The following is a 24,947-nucleotide window of genomic DNA, read 5'->3' on the forward strand; positions in this document are numbered from 1 at the left end:
TGTGAATTCAACATTTGGATAGCACTTGCCTTTGGTTTAGTACTTTTGATGTCTTGCATATATTCATTTTGAGTGTAAAACAGTGTTTACCTACATAAAAACCCGATCATAACTGGGACACAATTGTGCATGTAAACAAAAATGTATGACTTGAGAAATAGTAGTTTGACCAAATAATGTTAATTCAAGGTCGGCTTATTAAAATTCAACTGCATCTTACAGCCTCTAAAACAAAAACTTATTCAAACTGCAAAGATGTAAAACCGAGGAAAGCAGCAAAGCTGCTGGGATCTGGGAACCATATTTTTTTCTTTAATACATGACTTAAAAAAGCTGCTTGATTGATAAAATTGATTCATTTTCTGTCGATATAATTCTTTCAACACAATAGAGGACCGTGAGTTAACATTATTTTATCAAAATACGCCAAAGATAATGTAAAGTAAGCGTGAAATTCACCTTATAAAATACCTCCTGGGTGCCTTCGGAATATGAATTTTAGGTGTATATTTTAGCCATTAAAATGATGTCAGTAAAGACTACAGAGTGAAGGTAGGAGCAAATGTGTTGCAGCTGAAAGCATTGGAGCTTACTGTGGGTGAGTAACAGTTTATACCCTCACAGTCAAAACTGCAAGCCTCTATTTCCTGTATGTTACTCTGCGACATGCTTCCCACCTAGCACAAGTGTCACCATCTACAAATCTAAAAATGGACTGAATCTAATTAACAATGCTGGCGTAAGAGGACAGGTCATGACGGAGACTCACTTGCTGAAGCTGGCCAGGTTCTGCATCACCTTTGCTATGAGTGTGAGTGTGCGGGACGTGCGTTCGGCGGGGTACTCCTGCATTAGGTTGAACAGGGAGGGGGACATGATGGCCGGACACATGAAGCGCAGAAATAGGGAGGAGCTGATGAGGCTGTCAGCGAGATCCTCTCTTCCGCGCTCAGCACATCGGGCTCTCCACGAGGCAAAAACTTCCTTCAGCTCCCGGGGAAATATGCTGAAATAAGAACATGATTTTATTAGTCACTGACAAGAGGAACGGCAAGATAACGTCCGGAAGCTTTTTCAGGGCCCTCAGGAACTCAGCAAGGTCAGGACAGTAAAACGTGGAAAATTACTGGACCATATGCTGCTTGGGATGGAGAATATAGTGTACGAAACCGTTTTTCAAAATGTCTTGCATGATTTTGATGATTTTAATGACTATCTCACTGGGGAAAAACTAAATAGTAAATAATTATTTTCTAATTCAGTCATTTCTGCTTAAATAGAGTTGCCACAAGGAAAGCTTTAGTATCGTTGTTACTTTGGAAACAAATTTAGGCCACATGTTTTGTCAGTGTGAAAGACTAAAATGTAAATATAAAGCTAAAATTTGAAACTGGAAGCTAGATCTTAGACCTTAAAAAAATCTAAGCAAATTTTTCCTAAGCTTTTCCTAATTAAAAGTCTTTCCCCCCCAATTCTGTTTTCAATGTGAGATGGCATTGTGACGACCCATGCTCAATCACACTGCTTTCAGGAAATGTGGGATTCTGGAACAGTGAGACTCCTGGTCCCCTCCAATACTCATATTTCTATACTATTTAGTATGCCAGAAAAAGATTTAGCATGTCCCAATACATGTATGTCAAATGCAGGATGTCAAAAATCCCTGGATGTCCTCCTACAACCGGTTGATTTTAGCAGTATGGAATCCAGCCTCTGTGCAGCGGGAGATACATAACATCGATTGAACCGCCTAGAGAGCACAGACAGATGACAGCGCACTGACGGTGCAATGACGTGCAAACAGAACACAGTGCCAGCAGCTGCATCTCTGCATGAAAATATATCCAACAACAAAAAGACCATCTGCCAGAGACCGTTCGAATAGAAAAACACAAGATTAATCAGAACAGGAATTGTTTGTGAACAAAATAATCATGAAGATGACCAATAACAACAAAAGAACAGAACTGTGACAATGACAGAGTCAGTTTAAAGCAGTCATAAACATTCTGATCATTAGCGGATGGGTTGTGGGTGGGTAAAATACCTGCAGCGATCCCACCGCAGCAGAGACAGCTGCATCTCCCCCAAGACGCTGTGCGCATTTTTACACTCAGGACACAGCAGCCTAACTTCATTGATCATTTAAATCTCCACAAAGACAGGATCAGTGAGGATCTATTGTCCAGGTTTATATAGTGAAACTGTTTGGAGTAAAGCCACCGTCCTCCTAATAAATCAGTTTAATTCTGTTTCCCCTGCAGAGCCACTACTACAGTTTTTAGTTTTGTAGCTTAAATGTCCCACATTATTTACTGCAGACATGGAAACATTTACAGTTACAGTTGCTGAGAGCAGCAGCTCTGATCTTTAAAGCAAAAAAACAATCACCTGGAAAGTTTGGGCTGCAGACCATAGTGCAAAATTTGAATATTGATGAAAAAATGGCCAAAGGCAACCAATTTTTCAATAATATTCTAATTTTGTGCTACAGACTGCAATGGATGTATCAACCAGAGAGTTTAAGATGCAATGTTATGACAAAGAAGTATATGCATAGTGCACAGGAAGTAAGTACCATTTAAGGGCTACTGCAGTATGTTCTACAGTAAAAAGAAAAAGTATGGGATTTGGAACACAGCGTCTTAAAGAGATCGGCACCAAAATGGACACCAGACATGTTTAGCAGGCTGTTTAAGACCACCAATCAATACAGTTACAGACCAGACACATGCACGCTGTTTTCTGAGAGGTATAAATGGGGAAAAACTGACCAGAGTGAGTTGATGATCTTGCAGAGGAGCAGCTCACAACACATGCGAAGGTTGGCTTGATGGTCAGCGAGGACTGACGGTGGGACACGCATAGGATCCACCTCACAGTTCTCCTCAGACTCGTATAAGGCTCGAATGAAGTCACCTGCAGGTTGTAGATCACATTGTTATCACGTTTCCCAGAATGCATCGTTATTCAAAAAAGTTCAGCCCCAGTTTACTCAAGCAAAAAGATAAGGAGGACACAGTGGTGAGTATGCTGATGTCATTTTTCCTCTTAAAAAGAATAGAATAAGAAAATATCACGAGGGTATTGTGATTCTATGAAAATGTTAAGATGAGCTAAAATTACTAATTTGTTAATGTTTTGTAATAAATCGGATAAAATATGGAACACATTTGTATTAAGTACAATGTACTTTGGATTGTGTGCATCAAGAAAAACCTTGAAACAGCGAATCCAACTATTCTCATTATTTTTCTTTCATTGTATGAGCGAATAAAGGAAGAAATATTCATTTTATGTTGTGAAAGAAACCTTATACCACAACATAACATGCACAGTTCCTCTTCAGTTCTTCTTGGACTAGTACTTCTAAAAATGCTGCTACAATAATAATAATAGTTATTTGGAGAAATAACACAAATATATCACAACTTTAAAGCAAACAATCTCAACATTAATCAATTTCGCAATCACTTTTGCTAAATGACGCAAGTTTATGCTGGAGTTCAGCCTAGTCTGACACACTTCATCAAAATATTTGAAATTCTTTGAGTTTGAAATGCTCCTTTAATTCAGGCAGCTGGAGATTACACACACACAGTGACGTACGGTGGAGCTAATCCCAGCAGCCTCACCTATAGCATCCTTGAGGTATCTGTGACCTATCAGTTTGAGGTACTCTTCCACAGCCTTTGTAGCCAGCGTGTTCTCACGAAAGATCAAGTGCTCGCGGTCCATGAATCGATCCACTTCGCACATCGCCATGTCAGACAGGAATTCCTGACAAGAGATTACATTTTCAGGTCAGTGGAGGGTATACTAAGGGAAAGAAATAGGATTTAAGTCAGATCATACAGAGAGCTGAGAGACACAGACAGCTGTGATTGATGGAGGAATAACATGCAATCAGGTTACATCTGACCCCTTGTTTACCTTCGTCTTCCCTGTGCTTTGAAGGATGTGCACCAGAGCAAACGCCACCTCCTCTTTGCTTTTCACACTCAGCAGCGGCTCCAGAACTGCACACAGTGTTCGGTAGTTGTTGGTAATGTACTCGGCAAACTCCTTGTACAGCTCCATCGGGAGGATGTTCATTGTCTGGTAGCGGGACTTGACACGTAGTGAGGCGTTGATTACTTTGGCACTTCCAACACCGCCGCTTTTGGCCAAGACACTGGACTGTATCACTGGGTACCACTGCTCCACGAACTGCCGGCCCGTGATGCTGGAGATGGGGATGCTGACAAGGCCAAGATATGTGCTTTTCTCCTAGATTACAAAGCAAACTTTTTCTTTAATTTTATTTTCATTAGTTGCAGCACAATAAAATGTTTTTTGACCTAGAAATTTTTTTTTTTTTTTTTTTTTTTAGATCAATACAGAAAGCATTACCTTGCGTCTTTTTTTGTCGGTTTCCTTGTAGAGGTGCAAACGAAGGCTACGAATGGTAGGCAAATTGTTAAATTCAAAATGCTCGCCCCAGAAGACGGTGTCGGTCCGGGGTTTGCTGGTGGTGCGCGCGTACAGCATGTCATCCAGACACAGCTCACAATAATAACGTTTCTTAGCTGGAAGGTCTCGGGCTTCAATGATCCACAACTTGAGCACATTGTCCACCCGTCTGCTGTTGTCCTGAAAGTGGAACGAGGAGTCCTGTTACTGCATTATAACAGTCCTTACTTACATCAGTTCGTAATATTGCGCCCTGGATCCTGTGATAAGGAACAGATCACCAGGGGGGCGAATCACTTTGAGAAAATTCAAAAAATCTATTATGTCTACCTTGTTAGGTTTGACAGCTCGTTGCAGATTTTCAATCCATTTGTCTCTCTCTGAAGCTGAACGGCAGGCAAAACATTTTGTCCCTGAACTGGTGGTCACCTACAGACAAAAATTGAATATCTGTATACATCAGTAACTAGCAATTCTTTTGACCATCTGTTGATCGTTTTTCCAAATAACTGGTTAGTCCAAAGTCCAAGATAACATCTGCAAATGCCTGTTTTCTCCATAACTCAGGGATAACTCATTTAGAGTCACATAAAAACGGGAAAACATGTAAATTCTCACATCTCATAAGCTGGAACCAGAAAATGTCTTTATATACAAGACTAAACGACCAAAGCAGGGTAAACCAGGGGGGATTAAAAGATTGTACAATGTAACACACCTCAAAGCAGTATTCTTGTCCTAAAATGCTTGAGTGGACAGGTTTGATTATGGCCTCTTCATCCAAAACTAGGTCCAAAGCCTCTGCAGCACTGCTAGGAGAAAGTAGGGATTCATGGGAGTGGGATTCTTTGAAGCTCTGCATCAATCGTGTCCTGGTGAGAAAAGAAGGGATTTATTTACTTCCAGAATTCAAGATAATCATTGGTCTTTATATATCGATTACATCAGTCTTTAAATAAACAATCCAGACAGGTTTTCATTTAACAAACAAAGAGTCACTGCAGCTCAGAAATCCTTGTGCATCACTCCTGTGATTCCAGCGTGATTTTGGAGATCTGATCCTTTTATAATGAGTTTATGGAAATGTTAAGACTACCAGATTTTCAGTTCTGGCGTTTGCAGTTTGGTCTGTTGACTCGACACAAGTGACTAATAGTCCACGTTAGGAAACGGCCCACTGTGTCTCAGCTTGTGGAAAGGAAATTCTTTAACAGTCTCTCTAAATGTAATGTAGGTGTAAATGGGGGAAATGTAAACCAAGAGGAGCAGCTCAGTGGGTCTGTTGTCGAGCAGTTACACAAGACTAGCCATTAGGAAAAAGAAAGAAAAAGAAATGGTGGTGGAAGTGGAAGCAAAAATGTGGGCCGAGGCTGTCTCTTAGCCGAAGCACGGTCAGTAGGCAAACTGAAAAAAAACATTAGGGAGGAAAACAGCTTGTTGGAGAGGTAAATGAGAACATTGATACCTCTCTCATGTCTGTGCCCTGGCAATGAATGTGAAGCTAATGCCAGAAAGTTATTAGCTTAGCTTAGCATAAAGGCTTAAAGCCTGAAGAGCTAGCCTGGTTCTGTCCAAAGATGTGTCAGGGGTGGGGGGGGGGATTATGAACTGAACTATTTTTGAGCTAGCTGCTGGCTTCACATTTAACAGAAAGGTATGACAATGGTATCAACGTTCTCATCTAACTCTCAGTCAGACAGTGAACAAGCGTGTTTCCTTAAATGTTGAACTATACCTTCAACATTTTCTGACATTTTTGAGGAAGAAAGAAGTGGAGTTTATCTGAAAAGCTGGAGCTATCATGCTGCATTATTAACACTGGTTTTGACACAAGAGAGAAAATGAGGGAAAAGAAAATGCAGCAGCTTTGAAGAAACACCTGATAATTATTCAGCAAACGAAGAGCGTTAATTTAAGGCCAGATTTAATGTTGGTGAGAGGAGCACTGAATCGTCTAATTTGAGGAGCCGACAGCACCGTCGCAGAATGGAGGACATGAAAAATGCCATGGTGAACCGACTTGGCAGCAGAGGAAGAGCAGCTGCGTTGGAAAGCTAGAGTGTGAAGTTGGACGCCGAGGGTTTAAAGCAAAGTCAACTTAACACTACTGAGTGAATTAAGTGTGTGTGGGCAGAACTCAAAGCAGGCTGTGAAGGCAGCTGTCTAAGGCAGCGGTGGGAGCTGGAGAACGGTGAGTGGAGAATGGTGAGAGGGGAAGGCGCACTGGCTGAGGCTGGAAGTCCCTTTAACCCCAACACCACCCCAACCACCTCCTTCAGTGTTGCCTCCACAAAACCTGTTAGGCTAATATAAAATTCTTTCAACACTTGAACTGAGCCTCTGCATTGGCGCTAACCTGTGTTTTAGCTACACGACACATTGCACATCTCTGAGCATCTCTGGACATCCACACTTGCCCTAAAAATGTCTATTATACATCTCTTGTGGCGGCAGGAAAGTGTTCTGTCAGCAATACATTTTTACTTCCTGCCTCTCCCTCTCTACATCTTTACATTTCCCATATGAGCGTCGTGACTGGATTGTGTGAGGACTGCATAAAAACTTGATCGCAATGCAAGCCAGAATCTTGTGGGATGTGACCTCAAGTCAGAATACAAAACAAGAAAACGCTGTCACGAGAGCCTCTAGAGCTGCAACCCATCACGTCTTGACACGCTCAGATAAAAAAAAGAAAACAAAACTACTATGATAAACAAAGGCGTTATGTAATTACTAGGATGTCCAACAGACCTTTGAAATTTAGCTCTTTTACCAAAATAACATTCATGACAGTTTTAGATCCCCAAAAGTAGGATTATTCAAATACATTTGTGGCATGAAGGCAGCATGCAGGTCTTGGTCTTTTCCAAATAGCCTTAATAAGACGCCCCAGTATGAGAGAGGAGGGTGAGGCGGGCTCCTCCGAGCACCACCGGCATTCTGCTACTGTCCAATAAAAACAAAGGATAGATTTCAATGTGTTAGAAATGTGCAACTATTAGCACATTAGAGTAATAGTCTTATGGTGCAGCTATGGCTGATGGGAATTCACTGGTTTTAGACGCATCCTATCATGAACTGGGCATCTTGATAAGGCACTGGATGAGAGGTCAGGGGGATCATCAAAGTCACCTGGGAACTTTGAACATCTAATATTTTTAATAGCAATCTAATACAGTGAGACCAGTAGCACTGTATGTTGTTGTTTTTTTTTCACAGCAGGCATTTTGACTCATCACAGCAGGAAATGTGTGTAAACTAAAAACATTAACAATGGCTCAATTCCATTAGAGCAGCCCATGATGCCATATTAGCAGGGAACTCCTAAATGGAATTCAATGGCCATTAATGATATTTATACTTGTGCTTTTCCTGCTATGATGAGTCAAAATGTCTGCTGTAGAAAAAGGTCTGTTACACGATCAGTGATATTTAGATTTCCTTAAATCTCAGTCAGTTTAAAGACACGATGAAATGAAAAACTCATTTTCCAAGTTCTAATCCTGTGTCTCTGATTATTATCTATGTCTTATTACATGCCAGATGTGTGTCAAAGAATTTCTCAAGTATTTTTTTAGTCAAACCCCCTCCCTTTTCTTTTCCCGTAAAAAACATAAAAAAAAAAAATTGCATTTGATATATCCCATCAAATGTAATTTGATCACATAAGATTGCACATGACTGTTTTCTAGTTGGTAGCTGGCAGAAAAATAATATAGCAGGAGCTGAATGTTTAGATTTCAGCTGGAAAAACGTTGTTTACGTGTCCCAAGGATATGATTGAGGTGGACTTAATAGAAATAAGCCTTAACCTTCTGACCTTCAGCTCTGTATCTCTCTGCAGTTTCATATTGTGCAGTAAGCCATGCTCGCGTTTCAGCAATCCAATCACACATCTAAAGGACGTGGTCCATCATTAGGTGACCTGACTGAGAGGGAATGAAATTGGACCATAAACTGGAAATAAAGTCAGTAAACTAACTCAGATGTTGCTGTGTAATTGACATTACTAACTCTGTGTTTGCTAGCATGTAAAAATATTAGCCACTATAAGCTACTGGTCATACCACAGGAAGTGAGGTTTAACAGCAAAGCATTGTTGTATTACATTGCTTATGAATTTGATTTATTAAGAGTAAGCGATATTTCTCATTTCAAAAGTTGCTTAGTCTCACTTTAAATTGTTATTTTTAATTGTTTTTCGAGTTATTTCAGTATGACCCCAAGTGGACAGACAAACTGCCTGACGGACGTCCTTCCTGGAGCCAAGTGTGATACTAACAGTGCAGGATACAAAACAGGGCAATTGTCATTCATATTATCTGCAATCTCAGTAACGAATGCAACATTCTGCTTTAATACAGTGGACTATAATTATGCACACTATAACTATACACTATAATTACAGTACACAATCAGCTTGTCTTAGAATAAAAGAGGAACCTTGAAGCTTGGCATTGAGGTCAGCGATGTTCTCGCTGAAACTCAAAAAGAAACGCAAGCTTGAGCAGAAAAAGTGAGAGGTTTCCATCCAGAAGCAATTCCAGCATAAGGAGGCTACAGCAAACCCACTAAAGAAACACAAGTGGCACAAAGCGGCACATCGACCATCCAAGCAAGGACAGATTTGATTGTTGATGGTCGAGTGTCCTAAGCTTAAAGCTGCTCCTAATCTAAATGCATAAATAGGCTTATTTAAGTTACATGTAGTGTCATCTCAGTGCTTAACACTATGACCTCACAGTAAAAAGGTTCATGAGGGGGCATCTTAGTGGATAAGACACTTATTATACAACAACATTAACTGACTCTTTCCTGTCGAGAACATTTGTTACAGATTGTACCTCTCTTTGTCCCCGTGTCGCTTACAAGGTGCTACATTGTCAACAATCAAATGAAGGCAAAAATGCCGAAATAACAAATGTGAAAAAAATTATAAAAATGAAAAATTATCTATGGTCTCTAGTTCTTCCTGCGTGGAGTTATCGTATTCTTCCTGGGTTTGTTCATCTAAGCTGTAATCATTTTTATGTTTTGTCATGGTCACAAAATTATAGCATGATCTGGCCACAACACAAACAGTAACATAAACTGTATATGACTATATATGATTATCACATCCAAAATCTAGACATTTTTGCCCATGGTCGCCCATGATAGGGCAGTTTTGGCTGCTCTGAGATGACAAACAAAGCTAATTCAAATCATGTTATAATCACATGATTAATTGCAACCGCAGCCTCTCCAGCCTGTTATTACATGTGTATCAGGTGAATTGTGAACCCTAAATCGCTCACAGATAGAAAAACATTTGGTAGATGTGTGATAAACTGGCAACCTCTCCAATGTGTTTTCCTGGCCTTTGCCCAACACATGGTGAGACAAGCTCCAACCCCCATGTGACACTGAATTAGAAAACAGTTGGTATTACCTGGAATTATATCAAGGCTTTATGCAGCAGTGAGTTACTTACCTCTCTTGGTCAGCACTACGAAACCGGGGCAAAATCATCTGTCTGAAGCTGCTGGTCCGGTCCAGTTTGGGTTGACTTTTGGCCCTCTTGATTGAGCCCTTCAACCTTCGATTGAGAAAACTCTAAAAGGTAAAAAATATACACAGCTCATAAGAGCAGAGCAAAAATGTTTCCCCAGACTGTTGGAACATAACGCAATAAAATTGCCCATCATTCACTGGCAGCCACAGCTGTGAACTTAATGTATGAAATATATCTCTGAAAGCATAAACTGTCCTCCCAGCGTCACATTGGCTTTGCTTCTCTTGTGAGAGTTTACAATATCAGACTGGGGCCAAAAAGCCAGTGTGTACATGTTTTCTATGTGAGCAGAAAGCTTACATATGCTGTGCACTTGCATCAGGAGAGCGTGACAGACCTCTCTGTACTCACCGGCTGTCTGAAGGGCTGTGGGGTGGCATTGGGAGGCGTTTCCATGCTTGACTGCCTTACAGAGGCAAAACTTGCCCTGCGAGATTGGTCTATGAGAAAACAGTGCAGCAAAAATTAGAACATGGGCATTACAGATATTAAACTTGAAACACACTACTTATATGAATTTTAATACAGAGACACCATCAAAATGCATAAATGCATTATGAAGGAGCATGCCGATTTATACTAAGATGCTGAGAACATTTTGACGATGAAATGTGCAAACTGTTGGTGAGTCAGACTCACTGGCTGCCGAGTTATGGCCATATAAAATTTATCATGTATTGCAGATTTATCATAGGGTTGTTGCTGAGTATATCCCCATCAAATTTTATGAAACTGATTAGAGTTTTCTGTGTTTGTGTCATATAAATTGGGTTGCAATTACACAAAACGATTATGACAATTTAATGTCAAAAGGGTCACGTCTACTTTGGCAGCCAATAATAGGAAAATAGAACAGAATAAGACAAGAAAGCTCAAAACGTTTTGAGCTCATCCAAATGCATTTTGTACTCAATTTGGTGAAGAATGGTTAAAATATGTGTGAGAAGTGTTGAAAATGGCAAATGAGCCGTGACATATAAGGATAAATTGTTAAGTAACAGTTGCACGAGCAGCTACAGTCATATTAAATTTGAATGAGGATTAACAGTGTGTGTGTCAGCTTACAAAGTGCTCTGACACTCTTGTGAGGTTTTCAAACATGAGACCATAAAACAATATTGCTGAAATGTGGTGATAAAATTACAAAATGACACAAAATGTCCCTTGAATCAAGCCACAAAAGAAATGAAACAGATTTGTAATATTTTGCGTGATTACTTCATTAAGAATTTAACAGCTTAACGGATCGCATAATTATAATGCTGAATATAATAACTTGATGTGTTAATTCTTTTTCTTGTAGTTATCTGATTACCATTTCATGATGTTCTTGTTGCGTTATCACAAAAATATAATATGTTGCACCCTTTATGAGGTTATAACCCACAGTTAATTTTTAAATCAGGGACATTTTATTACATTTTGACAAGCTTTCACATCATTTCAGAGAATGAAACAGCATTGACAAACACACAATGGATACAAACAAGCTTCCAGCACATTAACAATGCAGAATAGTTGGTGTAGGTGAAGCTCAGCAACAAGGACAGACAACCACAGCCTCGAAAAAACATCACTGTGATAATCTGACACTTGGAGGCTATTCGCCCTTCCACTGGAAAACTTGTGTACTTGTACGTAGTTAAGGCCGGTGGAAAATTGCGCAAAATCTGATGTATAAACTATATTGGAGTCCTGATGCAGTAGACAGAAGTAGCATGCTCTGATGAGTCATCTTGAACTTTTTGGCCGTTCGTCTGACTTGAGTCTTGTGCGAACTCTGGAACATAGTGATGGATCTATTAAAAGGTATAGTCTGCTGCCTGTTGGGGATCAGATCTGTCTCTGCATGACTGCATGATGTTGAGATGAGGCCGATGCACAGAAAATATTCCGCATACAGTTGCACTCAAAATTATTCAACCCTCATTGCAAATTAAGTGTTTTGGCAGAATTTACAAACCTTCAGCTCTGTTCAATGAAAACCTCAAATAAGAAACAATTGAAATAGCTGAACACAACTAATATTACAGGTGGTTTACGGTCTCAAAATTATTCAACCACATGAACAGAATCCCTCATAAAAGCTCTCATTTGCAAATCAAGTGTTGTCTTAAGCACACCTGATGCAACTAATCAAGGGTCTCATTAGTCGCATCATACCCAGACTGGCAACAGGTTTCTTCACAGTAATGTTTGGCTGCATTTTAGAGATATGGGTAAGTCAAGAAAACTGCCCAAAAAGTTACGAGAGGAGATCATTGCATTGCACAAAAAGACAGCAAAGGCACTGAATGTTCCTAGAGATACTGTTGGAAGCATAGTTTACAACTTCAAAGCTAAATGAACACTGGCTACACGACCTGGACGTGGCAGAAAGGTGAAGCTATCAATGGCTGCCACCATATTTCTGAGGAGGCAGGTGGCCAAAAACCCTCAAGTGACTGCAAAAGACCTGCAGCAAGAACTGGTGGTGGCAGCAGGCACTGAGGTTTCAGTTTCTACAAACAAGAGGTACACCACTACTGACCCAAAAGCACAAGACAAGTCGGCTCCAATATGCTCTAAACCATATAAATAAGCCACAGAGGTTTTGGTAATCTGTTCTGTGAAGCGATGAAACAAAACTGGAACTTTTCGGGTGTATGGATCAGCGGTATGTCTGGAGGAGGAAGAATGAGGCATATGCTGAAAAGAACACCCTGCCTACAGTGAAGCATGGCGGTGGCTCGGTGATGCTCAGGGGCTGCTTTGCTTCTTCTGACACTGGAAACATGCAGAGTTTGGAGGGCAAGATGGATTCAATCAAGAATCAGGAAATCCTGGGAGAAAAAGTCAGGCTGTCTGTGGAGAAGCTGAGGCTTGGACGTTATTGGATCTTCCACCAGGACAATGATCCTAAGCATACCTCAAAGTCCACCAAGGCTTGGATTTAGAAAAAGTCCTAGAAGATACTAGAGTGGCCGTCACAGTCACCTGCAAGGCGGTTGCAGCACACAAACCCAAGAATATTAGAGAGCTGGAGGCTATTGCCCATGAGGAATGGGCCAAGATTCCTCAGGAACATCTGCAGCAGGCCATAACAGCAAAATGGTGCTCTACTAAGTACTAAAGATGCATATCAAGAAAGTCTAATTTTGAGACTGCAGTGGTCATTAAAAGTTGCATATTGTGTTGAATTTGGAGAAACCACCTGTAATATTAGTTGTGTTGAGCTACTTCAATTGTTCTTGTTTGAGTTGTTCATTGAACACAGCTTATAGTTTGTAAATTTTGCCAATACACATTATGGGGATTAAACAATTTTGAGTGCAACTGTATTACTCCAGAAATCCTTATCTCACCATACAAACAACAGAAATGTGAGAGGGGTTTTATAAACAGCAGTTTTCTGCTGAAAATCTGTTCCATTTCCTAGCCTGGCTCCAAAGTTGTGAATCGCCACAAACATACACAGTTTGTTGAGCAATTCACACAATAGGTCTGGTATTGTCTCCAGTGGCGGGGCATCATCAATCAATCGACTCCTCAGAGATTCGCAGGTGGTATAAAGAACTGGAAAATCATCTTCTTACATCGCTAGTGAGCTAACTGGCTACAGTCATTAAAATAGTGACAGAAAAGCATGGATGAGACTGATGTCCCTGTACAATTATGGAGAAGTTACAGAAATAACAGCTAATAGCAACATTTGTCTTGAAAAATAGCAACTGCTCTTGAAAACCAATACCGTAGCTAACCCCCCATTTCACAAGAACATCAATCAATAACACGAGCATGGTGTCCATCTGAATGGACAATAAAAAGGTAATCTAAACAAAATGGCAATTCAGTCTGATTATCAGGCTATCAAGTTCAATTTCCAGCTAAACACAGTTCAGGGTTTGTAATGGCAGCAATGCAAGGGGGAGTCTAAAGGTAAAACGTTGCAAAATGAATTGCTTTAGCACTGCTTGTAAAAGCACGTCACAAATTCATACATTGTTGGGATTTTCTGCATTTTTTTTCTGGATTTTTGGTTGTCGTTTAATCAAAATCACTCATCATACATGTCATGCTTCAAAGTGGGGCCTAAAATGTTACCGATTCTTCCACACGTGCTAAAAATTGTTTCATGTTGAAATCTATTCTGCTCCTCTGTTTTTGTCTGTGATTGATTTGTTGGAGCATGTCTTTAAATGACCCATTACCCAAAGGAGCTGGGGTTTTTTTGCTTATTGCAGCAGAGAATCAAGTCTCTGTCATCCTATGATTTCCTCGCTCCCAAAGCCCGTAAATAGGCGACTCTCCAGGTTCTATTCTGAATCGCAGCTAATTGTTTGGTATCCATGGAAACAACTCAAGGGCTTCTACTTGAACTGTAGAAGATATTGGCACACAACTGCACAATAAAGATGATGAAAGTAACATGCTGCACAACACTGCGCTTCTGGTAACACCCATGTGAGTGAACCGATCAGACCTATCTGGTGCCCACGGGTGGGAAACTTCCTCAACTGAAGGAGATATTTCACATCCTTTTGTGTCTCATGTGGGGCTGAATCCTGACACTAGTCGGAGGGAGAGCTACATAAAATTGATTGAATGACCCTGCAGAGGAATATTTAGCATGTTTCCAATTTTTAACATCAATGCCACCAAAAAAAGTCACCTGCAACATGTGACGATCTAAGTAAATGTGACATTAGAACGCATGGATGTGTTCACTGAATGTAAATTGCTGTCAGGATGGAGTGTGTGGGTGGCAACAGCCTCTAGCTAACTGTGATACAGAGGGAGAGAAAGACAGAAAGAGGAAGACTGTGAGTGGGTGTTGGAGAAACATACTCAACCTTTAGCATATATCTCTCTATTAATACACTTTTGGAAAGTTTGTTTTCTTTTTTACTAAATTGAATTAAATCATGGCATTTTTCACAGGATTGATTTTTTCTGTTACAGACAAAAACAAATAGACGCAGTGTAAGGATACAGTGTTCCATCTCTCAAAATAAGCATTCACAACACAAGGAGCCTTATAAAATACCAACGATGAATTGGCTTTTAACAAGCATGAAATCTCACAGCAGCTATTTGTTTACCTAAAGACGCACTCAATGAAACCCCAACTTTCTATTGAACCCATCAAACAATCATCACAGCAGCTACAGTTACAGATGCACCGTATTAGCACCAATACTGACCTTGTTAGACAGATCGGCTATGATGAGACAGATCAACACTTACTTCATCAATTGCATTTTACAAAAACGAGCATTTCTGCTATCAGCTACATTGATTAAGATAAGATAAAGATAAGCCTTTATTTATCCCACAATGGGGAAATTCCCAGCCCCATAGCTATCGCTTGCCTCATGTTACCATATGTGAAAAAATAAACTGACCTCATCTGACCGCGCTACAAGTGGTTCATGAGAATCTACAGCCATGCCAGCAGCTCTGTTAGGTTGTAATTACAAACAGTGGTTTGTAATGAATGCTAATACCAGCATGCTAACAATGATAGCCTGCATGTCTCAACTCCCTACAACTGTGTGTTCACACTGGATGGGTGACAAAATTAATCATACTCAACCCAGACAGCACACTGACTAAATACAGTACATTTTGTGCTCTTAATGCACGCTAGTCTCCCACAATGCAATGTACAAAGAAACTGGAGGAGCTGCTAGAAGCTGGACAAAATGGAAATAAATTGTGGGTGGTGGTGAGACAGATCCACAACAACCTTGTAAAAAAAAAAGAATTGAATCTTAAGAGAGACACTTCGCTTTCTGTTTCTGTCAAATAAAAGATGAAGTCAGAATTAACTGGTAAGGCTACTTGGACGCCCTCTGGTTACTAAGAGGAAGTGAGGCCTACATGAAGGTGGGATTTCGAAGGACGTCAGCAAACAGTTACTTGACCACGACTGACTCATGAGTCAAGTAGTTTAGTTGGTCACAGAGGAATAAAGAAAGAATATAGAAAGTAATGAAGAATGTTATTAAGAAACTTTATTTTCTAGGACTGTATCGATGCTTTGAGCTCACATCTATACTGATTCTTACACACCGACATCTACTGCTTTTTTCCATTGTATTTAGAGGGGCGGTGGTTTTTATTTCTTTTGTTATGGATTATAAACTCTGTTTGTTTGAACTGGATCGTGTGTCTGAACTCCGTCTCTGTCTCCGCGCTGGCTGCCGACTTGAGAAAAAGGTAGGACAAGCCGCTATGCAGGGATTGTATCACTTCCTGTTAGTGTAACATAAAAATAATCCCAAAGAGTTGTACTCAGTGAGATATACGAATTTAAATTTGGGAAAGACAGAACACTGAAATCAGGTCTGTCCCCAGAGTTGAGGTATCTGAGTCAGTATCTGAAGAGAGAAGTTGGATCCGTGCATCTCTGACAACAACACAATCCTAACTAGTGCCTGTTCGTTGGCTTGCAGATGCCCTTTATTGGGAAGAAAGGCTCAAGATTCAATGTGAACAGGTTTTCACACATATCACAAAATTGTTAACAGCCCTGCACAGTTTCTCTTGTTTATAAAGTTATTTTAAAGTTAGACTCTGTCCTCTTAAGTGATGCCTGTGTTATCTGGAGGACAGCGCTATGACTGGGAAAAATAGCATGGCCCAAATTCCCACAGAGAATACTGCTGGGACAGTATACAGATGTCAGGGTGGTTTATATACCGCCGTGACTTTTCAAACTGCAGCTGAATGTACACATAATGCAGAAAATCATCACACTTGTATTATATAATGTATTTAAAACACCTAAAACCAAGTCACTACAGGTATTACCATTTGGTATGGACAAAAAAAAACTGTGCCAATATGAACGCATTTACTGACGCCACTCTGCTTTGCAAATAAAAACTATTTACACCTAGAAATGAAAGGATCTCTTCTCATTACGTTTTGTGCATGCTGAGAATCTCCATTGTTCATGTGAATAAATGAGGCGTTGTGCTGTCTGACAGGTCTCACGTTCAGTCTGTTTTACATCACATGCTCGAGGCCTCTTAAGTGTTACGAGGGCGACACGATTTACGTCTTACGACTGGCTGCACTGACGGTCGGCGCAGAGCCTTCTGAGAAAATTGAGTGAGCTTGATTTTGTTGTGATGGTGACGGTGATGTTGCAGGGCAGTTTGTCTTAGAGTGACAGGGTTTCCAGTAACAGATCGTGTATGCACAAGATCTCGTTATGTCTGGTCTGGAGCATCTGACAACAAGGAGCCTCACGGTGACTCACAGGCAGGCCTGCTGGGGCAGATGTCGCATTCATGTCATATGGAAGTCTCTCTAATTGCCACATTCCGACTAGTAAATACTGTTCATGTCAACAACCACCGGGTAATTACGACTGGGAATTTGCTATTTTTCCAACATCTCCAATATAGCTTTAAAATAAGTCAATATGTCATGGTATATACTAATTAAATCCTACTTTAATGGTGTTGTGATCATCCACACTATTTACCTTACTGCTAAATCTAACCCATATTGAACCATGGTTGAACGTAACAGAAAATGATCAAAGGCTAATCTATCCAAACTGAGCTCTGTTAGCATTAAATTGTTTTCTAGACAACTGAACACATTCTATAATGCAGTTAATATTAGAAATATGTCACGTATGGTTAATGCTTTAAAAACTCTGCAATATGCTGCAGGTCACGTTATCCATTATTGGCCAATGTCACTTTATCAGGATATCCAGTGTTAGTGTGGGTAACTAAATCTTCTACCCGCAAACCAGTGGTGACATTACAACACTTAAAATATAAAAGGTTCAATTTACTCCAAATTACATTAGCCGAACCATCAGGGAAGTCGGACATGGAAATTGTTTGTAAAGGGGCAGGCGCATTCAAAAAAATACTAGGCAGGTGATTGTATGGACCATCTGCTTGTCACTTACTGATACAGGGCAACATCAAACATAACAATCAGATCGATCCATATAACGTAGGTCAAACTTGTGCTGAAGCGAGTCAGGAGAAATGTAATTCTTTGCCCTTCTTTCAGTGAAAAAAATACTCTCCAGTTCAGATATAACTGACCTCTTCTGGAGCCATCATTGCTGTTTTCGAACAGTCGCTTCTCGCTGTCCCTATACCCCACCCTTAGCTTACACCTGTTGGTCCGACCCACTGTGATTCGGCCACAAACACATAACTTGTAGCCTGGCAAGATGGAATACCTCATAATAGTGATACTGCAAATCCAACTGCCTTGTAAAATAAGCTTAAAGAATAACTTTAAAACCGAAGACAGTTTTCTTGATTTAGTAAATTATATGTAGTTACTTTATAATTCCATCAATTGATTCTGGTGCCAGTCTTCTTAGGTTCTTCCAGGAAAAAAAAATCTATCAATTCTGACCTCTAGACAAAAACAGATTTGTGACATTGTCTTGTACTCAATGCCATCACAATACAAAGCAAACCCACTGCAATCATTGCACCCATGAATAAAATTTTTTCGTATCACAAGGAAGGCATATTCAAGCTAAAACAGAGTGTTCCCATAAGTACAACCATCAGAAACGCACATATCGCACAAGTGGAAAGTGAGACAATATGTTTTAATTTGGGTGAATTGACTTGTTAAGCCAATTTTTAACTCTAGAAGCCTAAGTACACTAGGTCAAAGTCAGTTTATCTGCCATCATAAATTCATCCCAGCGTAATAGCTGCTGAAAAACCACAGACGATGCAAATGTGCGTAGAAAGTTAAGGCCATTCATTAACAGCAAGCTGTCCACACAATCGGCCTGCATGACTGACAGGAGCAAAACCTCACTGGATCAACCTTGTGGCTCTTTGACAAGCCGGCAGCATCGCCTCAGGAGGTTTGACACGGTTTTAGAGTGAGCAGCGATTTACAAAACGCAGAATGACATTGGAGATGCCGAGCACACAGAGATAGACACTTGTGGCATTTAGAGAATCAGCTGCTTGATGGAGTAAACTTTCAATGCTTTTAAATGCAAGGTGAATAAACACAAGGACTACTGTTTGACACAGTTTAGCTCCCTTATTCAGTGATGAAGTAAACTAGCTCCTTTATGAGCCCAACATATACACTCAAAATATAAAATCTCTTAAAAGTTAATAGTGCTTCAATTATAAGATGTTTAAATAGAAAAAAACTCAGGCTGCTGGGTTTATATTAAGGTAAGTTGAGCAAAAAAGGGGACAAGTGACACTTCAGACTGTGTTCACAACCACTCTGGCACTATGCTTAGAAACAGCACTGTAATCAAGTAAATGTAAAAGCACAGAAGAGGTAGAGCTGCAGGATTTGAAAGCAGAGGTGGGTGGAGGGGTTGAGGAAGCAGGGGCAGTGTGGGTGTGAGGGAGCCACGGGAAAGAACCTGAGATCGGCTTGAAAACTGACAGATATTTTTGGAAGAACGTGAAGAAAGTGACTTTGAACGTTCTCCAATGTGACCATGATTCTCAAGGCCAAGAGAAGGGGATTTTTTAAAATGCAAATACCCTTCATGCCCACGAAAGAACAGTAACCTAAATAAACAACCTGAAGTTGCTCTCCATCACGTGTGATTTCCAGCATTCCCGTGTCTCTCCTGCCTGTGTGTGTGAGCTAGCCAAGGGGAGTGTGGCCTAGTTACCATAGGAACATGTTTGCAGCTTGTGCACTGCTCTCCATCAAACTACCTTCATTTTTATACTAATGTATTTAGAAGCATTATTGTGTGCTATGCTTGTAAATGAGCAGAATCAAATTAGACAGCTGAAAAATGTGAAAATGAAATCAGAGATCAAGCAGCAATTTAAAGCTCTTAACAGTAACTGTAGTGGGATACTTCTGTATTATCAACACCTCACACACACACACACACACACAAGTTCAAAAAAAGGTGATTCTCAACCAAGAATTTCCCTACAGTATCAGCCGCCTCGTTTGTTTTTTCCTAATACTTCAAAATGTTACTGTGTAGGTCTTACTCCTCGAAATGAAACAAGAAATGAAACAGCTTTACATGCTGCGCTAACTAACAGAAAATTATTTCTCTAGCTGTCCCTGGAGGGAGCAGAAATGGCTGCTTTCATCTGGGGAAGTAAAGAGAGCATAGAGGAGGAAGACTCGGAGTGTATCAAAGCCGGAGTAAAAGGCAAATGGCGCTATCAAACCTAGAGGATGTCAAAATAAAACTCTGGGAGTGTGACAAAGCAGGGCTCAGAGGGCGAGTGATGCTCCGGTGGAGGATTGAGTAGGAAAAATCCTCAATATATTTAGGTACTTTTGTAAAGCTTGATAGTGCTGAAAGGGACTGGAAAGCCATGACAGGGGGAAAAGAGCAGAATGGCACAGCTGAGGCTGAAGTGTATGTTAAACCTTCCATTAACCATTGGCAACAGTGGTGTCGATGGATTTCAGAGAATACAGCGGATTGAAGGGGAACATATAAAAACATATATAACAGAGAAAATCTTATTGGACCATGACAGACTGGAGAAGAGGCTGTAAACGTTAGTCACAGTTGACAGCAGTGAAAAGCAGACTTCCACCAGTGTGGGGCTAAACTGACTCACTTGGGGTTAAAACTCCAGGTCCGCCACAGCAAACCTCCGCTTGACCAACCAACCCAAACTGACTCTGATGCGGCAGCCACGTCTTTGAAGATGTGTCCATGCAGCTATACGGCACACACACAAGTCAAGTTTTTTTTCTTTTAGTTTTTTTTTTACAGTTAACGGACCAATAATCACTTAGAACAACAATGACAAGAGAAATCAAGGTATAAAGGAAAGTAACATTAATGTAGAGAAAATATGATTGAAGAAAACAAACAAATCAAAACTTTGTAAGCTGAATTCACAAATCAAACAAGGAGACATGCAACTTCCAACTTTTGTTTCGGAATAGAGAATAGAGTGGTACCTAGAGAAATAAGTTAAAAAATATTTTTCATCATGCAGCAGGTGAAGTATTTTTTCATCCAAAAAGTATTTGAAGATTCTGTAAATACCTTAAAAACATTAGTAAGAGTTGTTGAACGATAAGAATAATGAATAAATTAACGTTAAGCTGTTTGACTCAAATGCAATAATAACACATGGAGGGCACAATCTGGGGCTGCTGCAGAGCATGTAAACAGAGTGGGAAATGTGTAGGCCTTAAAACAAGTCAGAGTTGCAGTTTTACAGTCTTAATTTGAATAACCATAAAGAATAAGCAGGCTGCAGTAAATTATATACTTGAATTGCAAGCCGCTTAACTGCTGTTTTATAGTCTCGCAGGCTAAATGTCATGGTGCTGCTTAACCACAAGCTGTTATTATGATTAATTGATAAGCATTCCTACCGACACATCAGTGTTTCAATCCCATATTTTCTATTCCTTGTTCTCTGATTGCAATTTTAGGAAGAAATGTGGGAAAAACAGTCACAAAACAGCAACTATATATTCAAACTGTCATCCAAACAGGAACATTTGGCAAACCAAAATAGGAACATTTGGAAAATGTGGAAAACATTCAAGACATTTGGTAATCCTCTCATGACAGCAGACATGCCTGCTTCATCAGAGACTGAACAACTGCTAGTCACAGCTGTATGAGATGCTAACTAGCGAGGCTGCCCACATCCATGAGAAATCTGATGTGGCAAACTCTAGTGTAGGAACAGATTAAGAGGAGGAGGATATGAGGAGAGGTTTGTTAAGTAGCTCTGCAAGAGAAAACAGATGAATATTATGAGATTCTGCATTCTTAGACTGTGTTAAGTGGGAACACAAGCTCAGGGTGGAGAACAATTACTGGCCGGGTAAAAATATCTTGTGTTTTCTCTGTTGGGTTGCAAAAACAAAAAATGAGGATGGCAAAGAATTTTATGGCCTGAGGCAAAAGAAAACAATTTGAGAAGATTGCAGGACAGGAGCTCGGTGACAGGAGTTCCTGCTTTTTTTCAGAGTACATTCAAACAGATTGTCAAAGCCTTTCTGTCCTTGGCAGCAATAGAAAGCCCCCTCCATGCGTTGCACTGAAGATGGCTGAAGAGCAGCAGAATTATGATAGAAACTTGATGTTGGAGCAGAATCAGCTCTTTGCCGGCTGTCAGGCTCCCAGCTGACAACTGTGGCACAGTGGCTCGGAGTCCAGATTCTCAATGGTTCATGAGATTTATAGACGTCAATGACTCTTGCGTTTGTATTTCAGCTATACTGCAAAAATAATTCCATGACGACACATATGAAATAGATCTCATATGGAGGAGGACGAGGAAATCCTGCAAGGGGCAATGAGTCAGAGTGAACCGGACTTATCTTGTTCCATCAAGTGTGCAGCCTCAGACATTTGATTAACTAGAGCTCCTCTCTCTCCACTGCATTAAGTTTTTTTTTTTTTCTCGTTAAAATGGGCAACTGTATGCAAGGGTTGCAGTGTAATATATTGGGCCATGAAGATAGTGGCCTCCATTAGCACCTGTGCTACATTACAGAGTGTCCAAACATCTAGTGCATCGGTTTTTGGCACCTGAGATGGAGGAAAACTGTCACAGCAGAACAATTCACACAAGTACATCTTATCTTAATCTACTCATTCAAAATATGGACGCAGACCCCAGTGCAGAGTCCAGTGAAAGTGGGACACTTTTTGGCAAATGTTATTTTGAGAAAGCAAATGTAAACCTTCAAATTCCCATTTTGTCATTAGGACATTGTTTAGGTGAAATCTGAACAAAGCCTATAGTCTGTGCAGGTGTTCAACGTACAGCACCCTGAGATAGATAATTAGCAGACTACACTACATTCAGTCAAAACTGTGCAGAATGAGAAGGAAGTCTGACCGACTTTGCAGATGTTCATCCTGCTCCTTACACTGACTTCACCTTTTGGGGTGTAGACTTTGCACAGTCTACTCAGCGTGGGGCACCAAATGTTCTGGGCCATCATATTATAGATAATTTGATGTAATATCCATAATTATGTGGACAAAATGCTTCTTGTGGTGTCTTGCATTGGGTTAAAATGAACCATTGTGCCACCTGGCTAATGTTTGTGCATGCAACACTTCATGAAGGCAGTTTTGCACCAATAAGCAGACATTTCATGCAGGAAATGCAATCAAAACGCAAGCTTTAAATGCAAATCCATGGCACTTGTGTGGCTTTCTACACCAGAAAACTGTATTTTTACAAATAGACTAAATGAAACATATATTTAGTGGCACAGAATGCATTTTACTTACTGTGCTACAGTGTTACAGCGTGTGACACTTAAGGCCTAACTTAAGGCTTAATCAGAACTTAATACCTTCCACAAACGTCTTATCAAACATCCATCAGACCAATGCCATTGACAGCCTCTAGGTACAACAAGCAAATCCCAAATGTGGCTCATTAATGTCACAATAACTGAACAGTCTACACATTTTTACCAGACACGTATATAAAGTTATTAGGCAAATCTTGCATTGTCTACTTGTGACCTGATGTCCCACTTTCACTGAACTCATCTCTGTCCTCAGAGGGCACTTGGCCTGCAATGCATCAACTTGACAGCAGGCACAGCAAGACACTGAACCTGGACACCTGGACAACACTGGTGAGTCTCACGGTTGTATTAACAGCTGATTCAGACCCTGCTGCCTGTGTTGTAGAAACAAATTCAGGCCATAAGGTGTACAACTAGCTTAAACACCCCCATCAGGGAGTCTCTCCGGGCAAGGTGTCACCAACAGTCGGTGGATACTTCCTATGAGATGGGGTAGATACTTAAAAACACTGCAAGTTTTGAAGTATGTCACATTCTGCCAACACATGTGTACAACACTTACCCAAAAAGAGAGGACTTCCTGGAGATGAAATCTTGACAGCTTAATCACATCTATGGCTGCAGACTGGATCCGGTGGGTTTCCAGGGCACTTAGGAAGGGGCTAAGGTTCCAGGTTTACTTGCTTTTTGGGACAAAGGTAGAATCAGTTTGTGCAGACCTGAGAGACGGTTTCCAAACAAAAGGCCAGTGTTGTCCTCTTTGAGAGATAGTTGTATTTTAACCATTAGGCCAACGCGAGCAGCTCCTCCTGTTCTCCCCTAAGCTGCGGTGTGTCCACACATGCTTTTGTCGAGTGTGAAGGCTCTTGAGGAAAGCGTGAAGCCGGCTGTCACAGGGGTCCCGTCACCTTCAGCTCAGTCCATCACTGAGGCCAAAGCTTGCCCATCAGCAGTGGCTCTGTTGTGCAGCTCAGCAGCTCTCCTCTGCTTCTCCTCCCTCTCTTCTTCCTCTGCTCCCTGTCCTCCAACTCTATTGCAATCCAGGAACTGAGATGTGATCCCAAAGCAGCTTCCTCGGTAATAAAGACAATCTGTTCTGAGGACAGGTTTTGTCATCTTAATTGTTTGTTCTGGGCACATGTGACTTCAAATAGCTCCTGCGTCGCTTTGTTATCTGGGAATGATGTGAACTCCTGTCAGCGCGTTTTGGTCGAACGATCCACAGAGCCAATTAGTTCATCATTTCTCACTTCTATGAACATTTAAAACCACTCCGATTTGATAAACGACACGACGCGGATTCTCTGTGGTTCCAACAACTGCACATCAATCTGCCGATGACTGGTATTAAAATGGGGATAGTTATCAAGGTGATGCCTTGTGGGCAATGCCAACTCTGAGCAGCACACAAACCTACTGCACACTGCGCGCACTAACGCCACAAAAGCATAAAAATAAACATCCCAGAGGTATTTACAGGCGAAATCCCAAAGATGTGCAGCAGCATCTGAGCAATATCTGATTCATGCACATTTTTTTTTTTGACGCGCTCCTTGCTACCAGCTCGGGTGATTTAATCTTGGAAAGCGTCTGTGGTTTCACCCTGCGCGGCATAACGACGTCCCCATAATCCAGAAATTCACAGCGGGAGGTGGAGGGGAATCCGGTGCCAAACTGAGCCCGTGTCCTTTGCGCTCTC

General features: G+C 40.7%; 1 protein-coding gene across 1 annotated transcript in view; it reads right to left on the bottom strand.

Moving 5' to 3' along the window:
* The window catches only part of LOC139215396 (ras/Rap GTPase-activating protein SynGAP-like), a 33,753-nt gene extending 13,088 nt beyond the window's left edge, over positions 1-20,665 (bottom strand). Inside the window, 10 exon segments of the mRNA XM_070846349.1 lie at positions 770-1,006; positions 2,775-2,919; positions 3,636-3,780; positions 3,934-4,269; positions 4,393-4,653; positions 4,783-4,881; positions 5,171-5,324; positions 9,926-10,047; positions 10,358-10,446; positions 20,566-20,665. Of these exon segments, the coding sequence (XP_070702450.1) occupies positions 770-1,006; positions 2,775-2,919; positions 3,636-3,780; positions 3,934-4,269; positions 4,393-4,653; positions 4,783-4,881; positions 5,171-5,324; positions 9,926-10,047; positions 10,358-10,446; positions 20,566-20,665 (1,688 nt within the window).
* Positions 20,666-24,947: the final 4,282 nt, after the last annotated feature.

The sequence above is a fragment of the Pempheris klunzingeri genome, chromosome 16 (genome assembly GCF_042242105.1).
Source record: "Pempheris klunzingeri isolate RE-2024b chromosome 16, fPemKlu1.hap1, whole genome shotgun sequence".
NCBI classification, from domain to species: Eukaryota; Metazoa; Chordata; class Actinopteri; order Acropomatiformes; family Pempheridae; genus Pempheris; species Pempheris klunzingeri.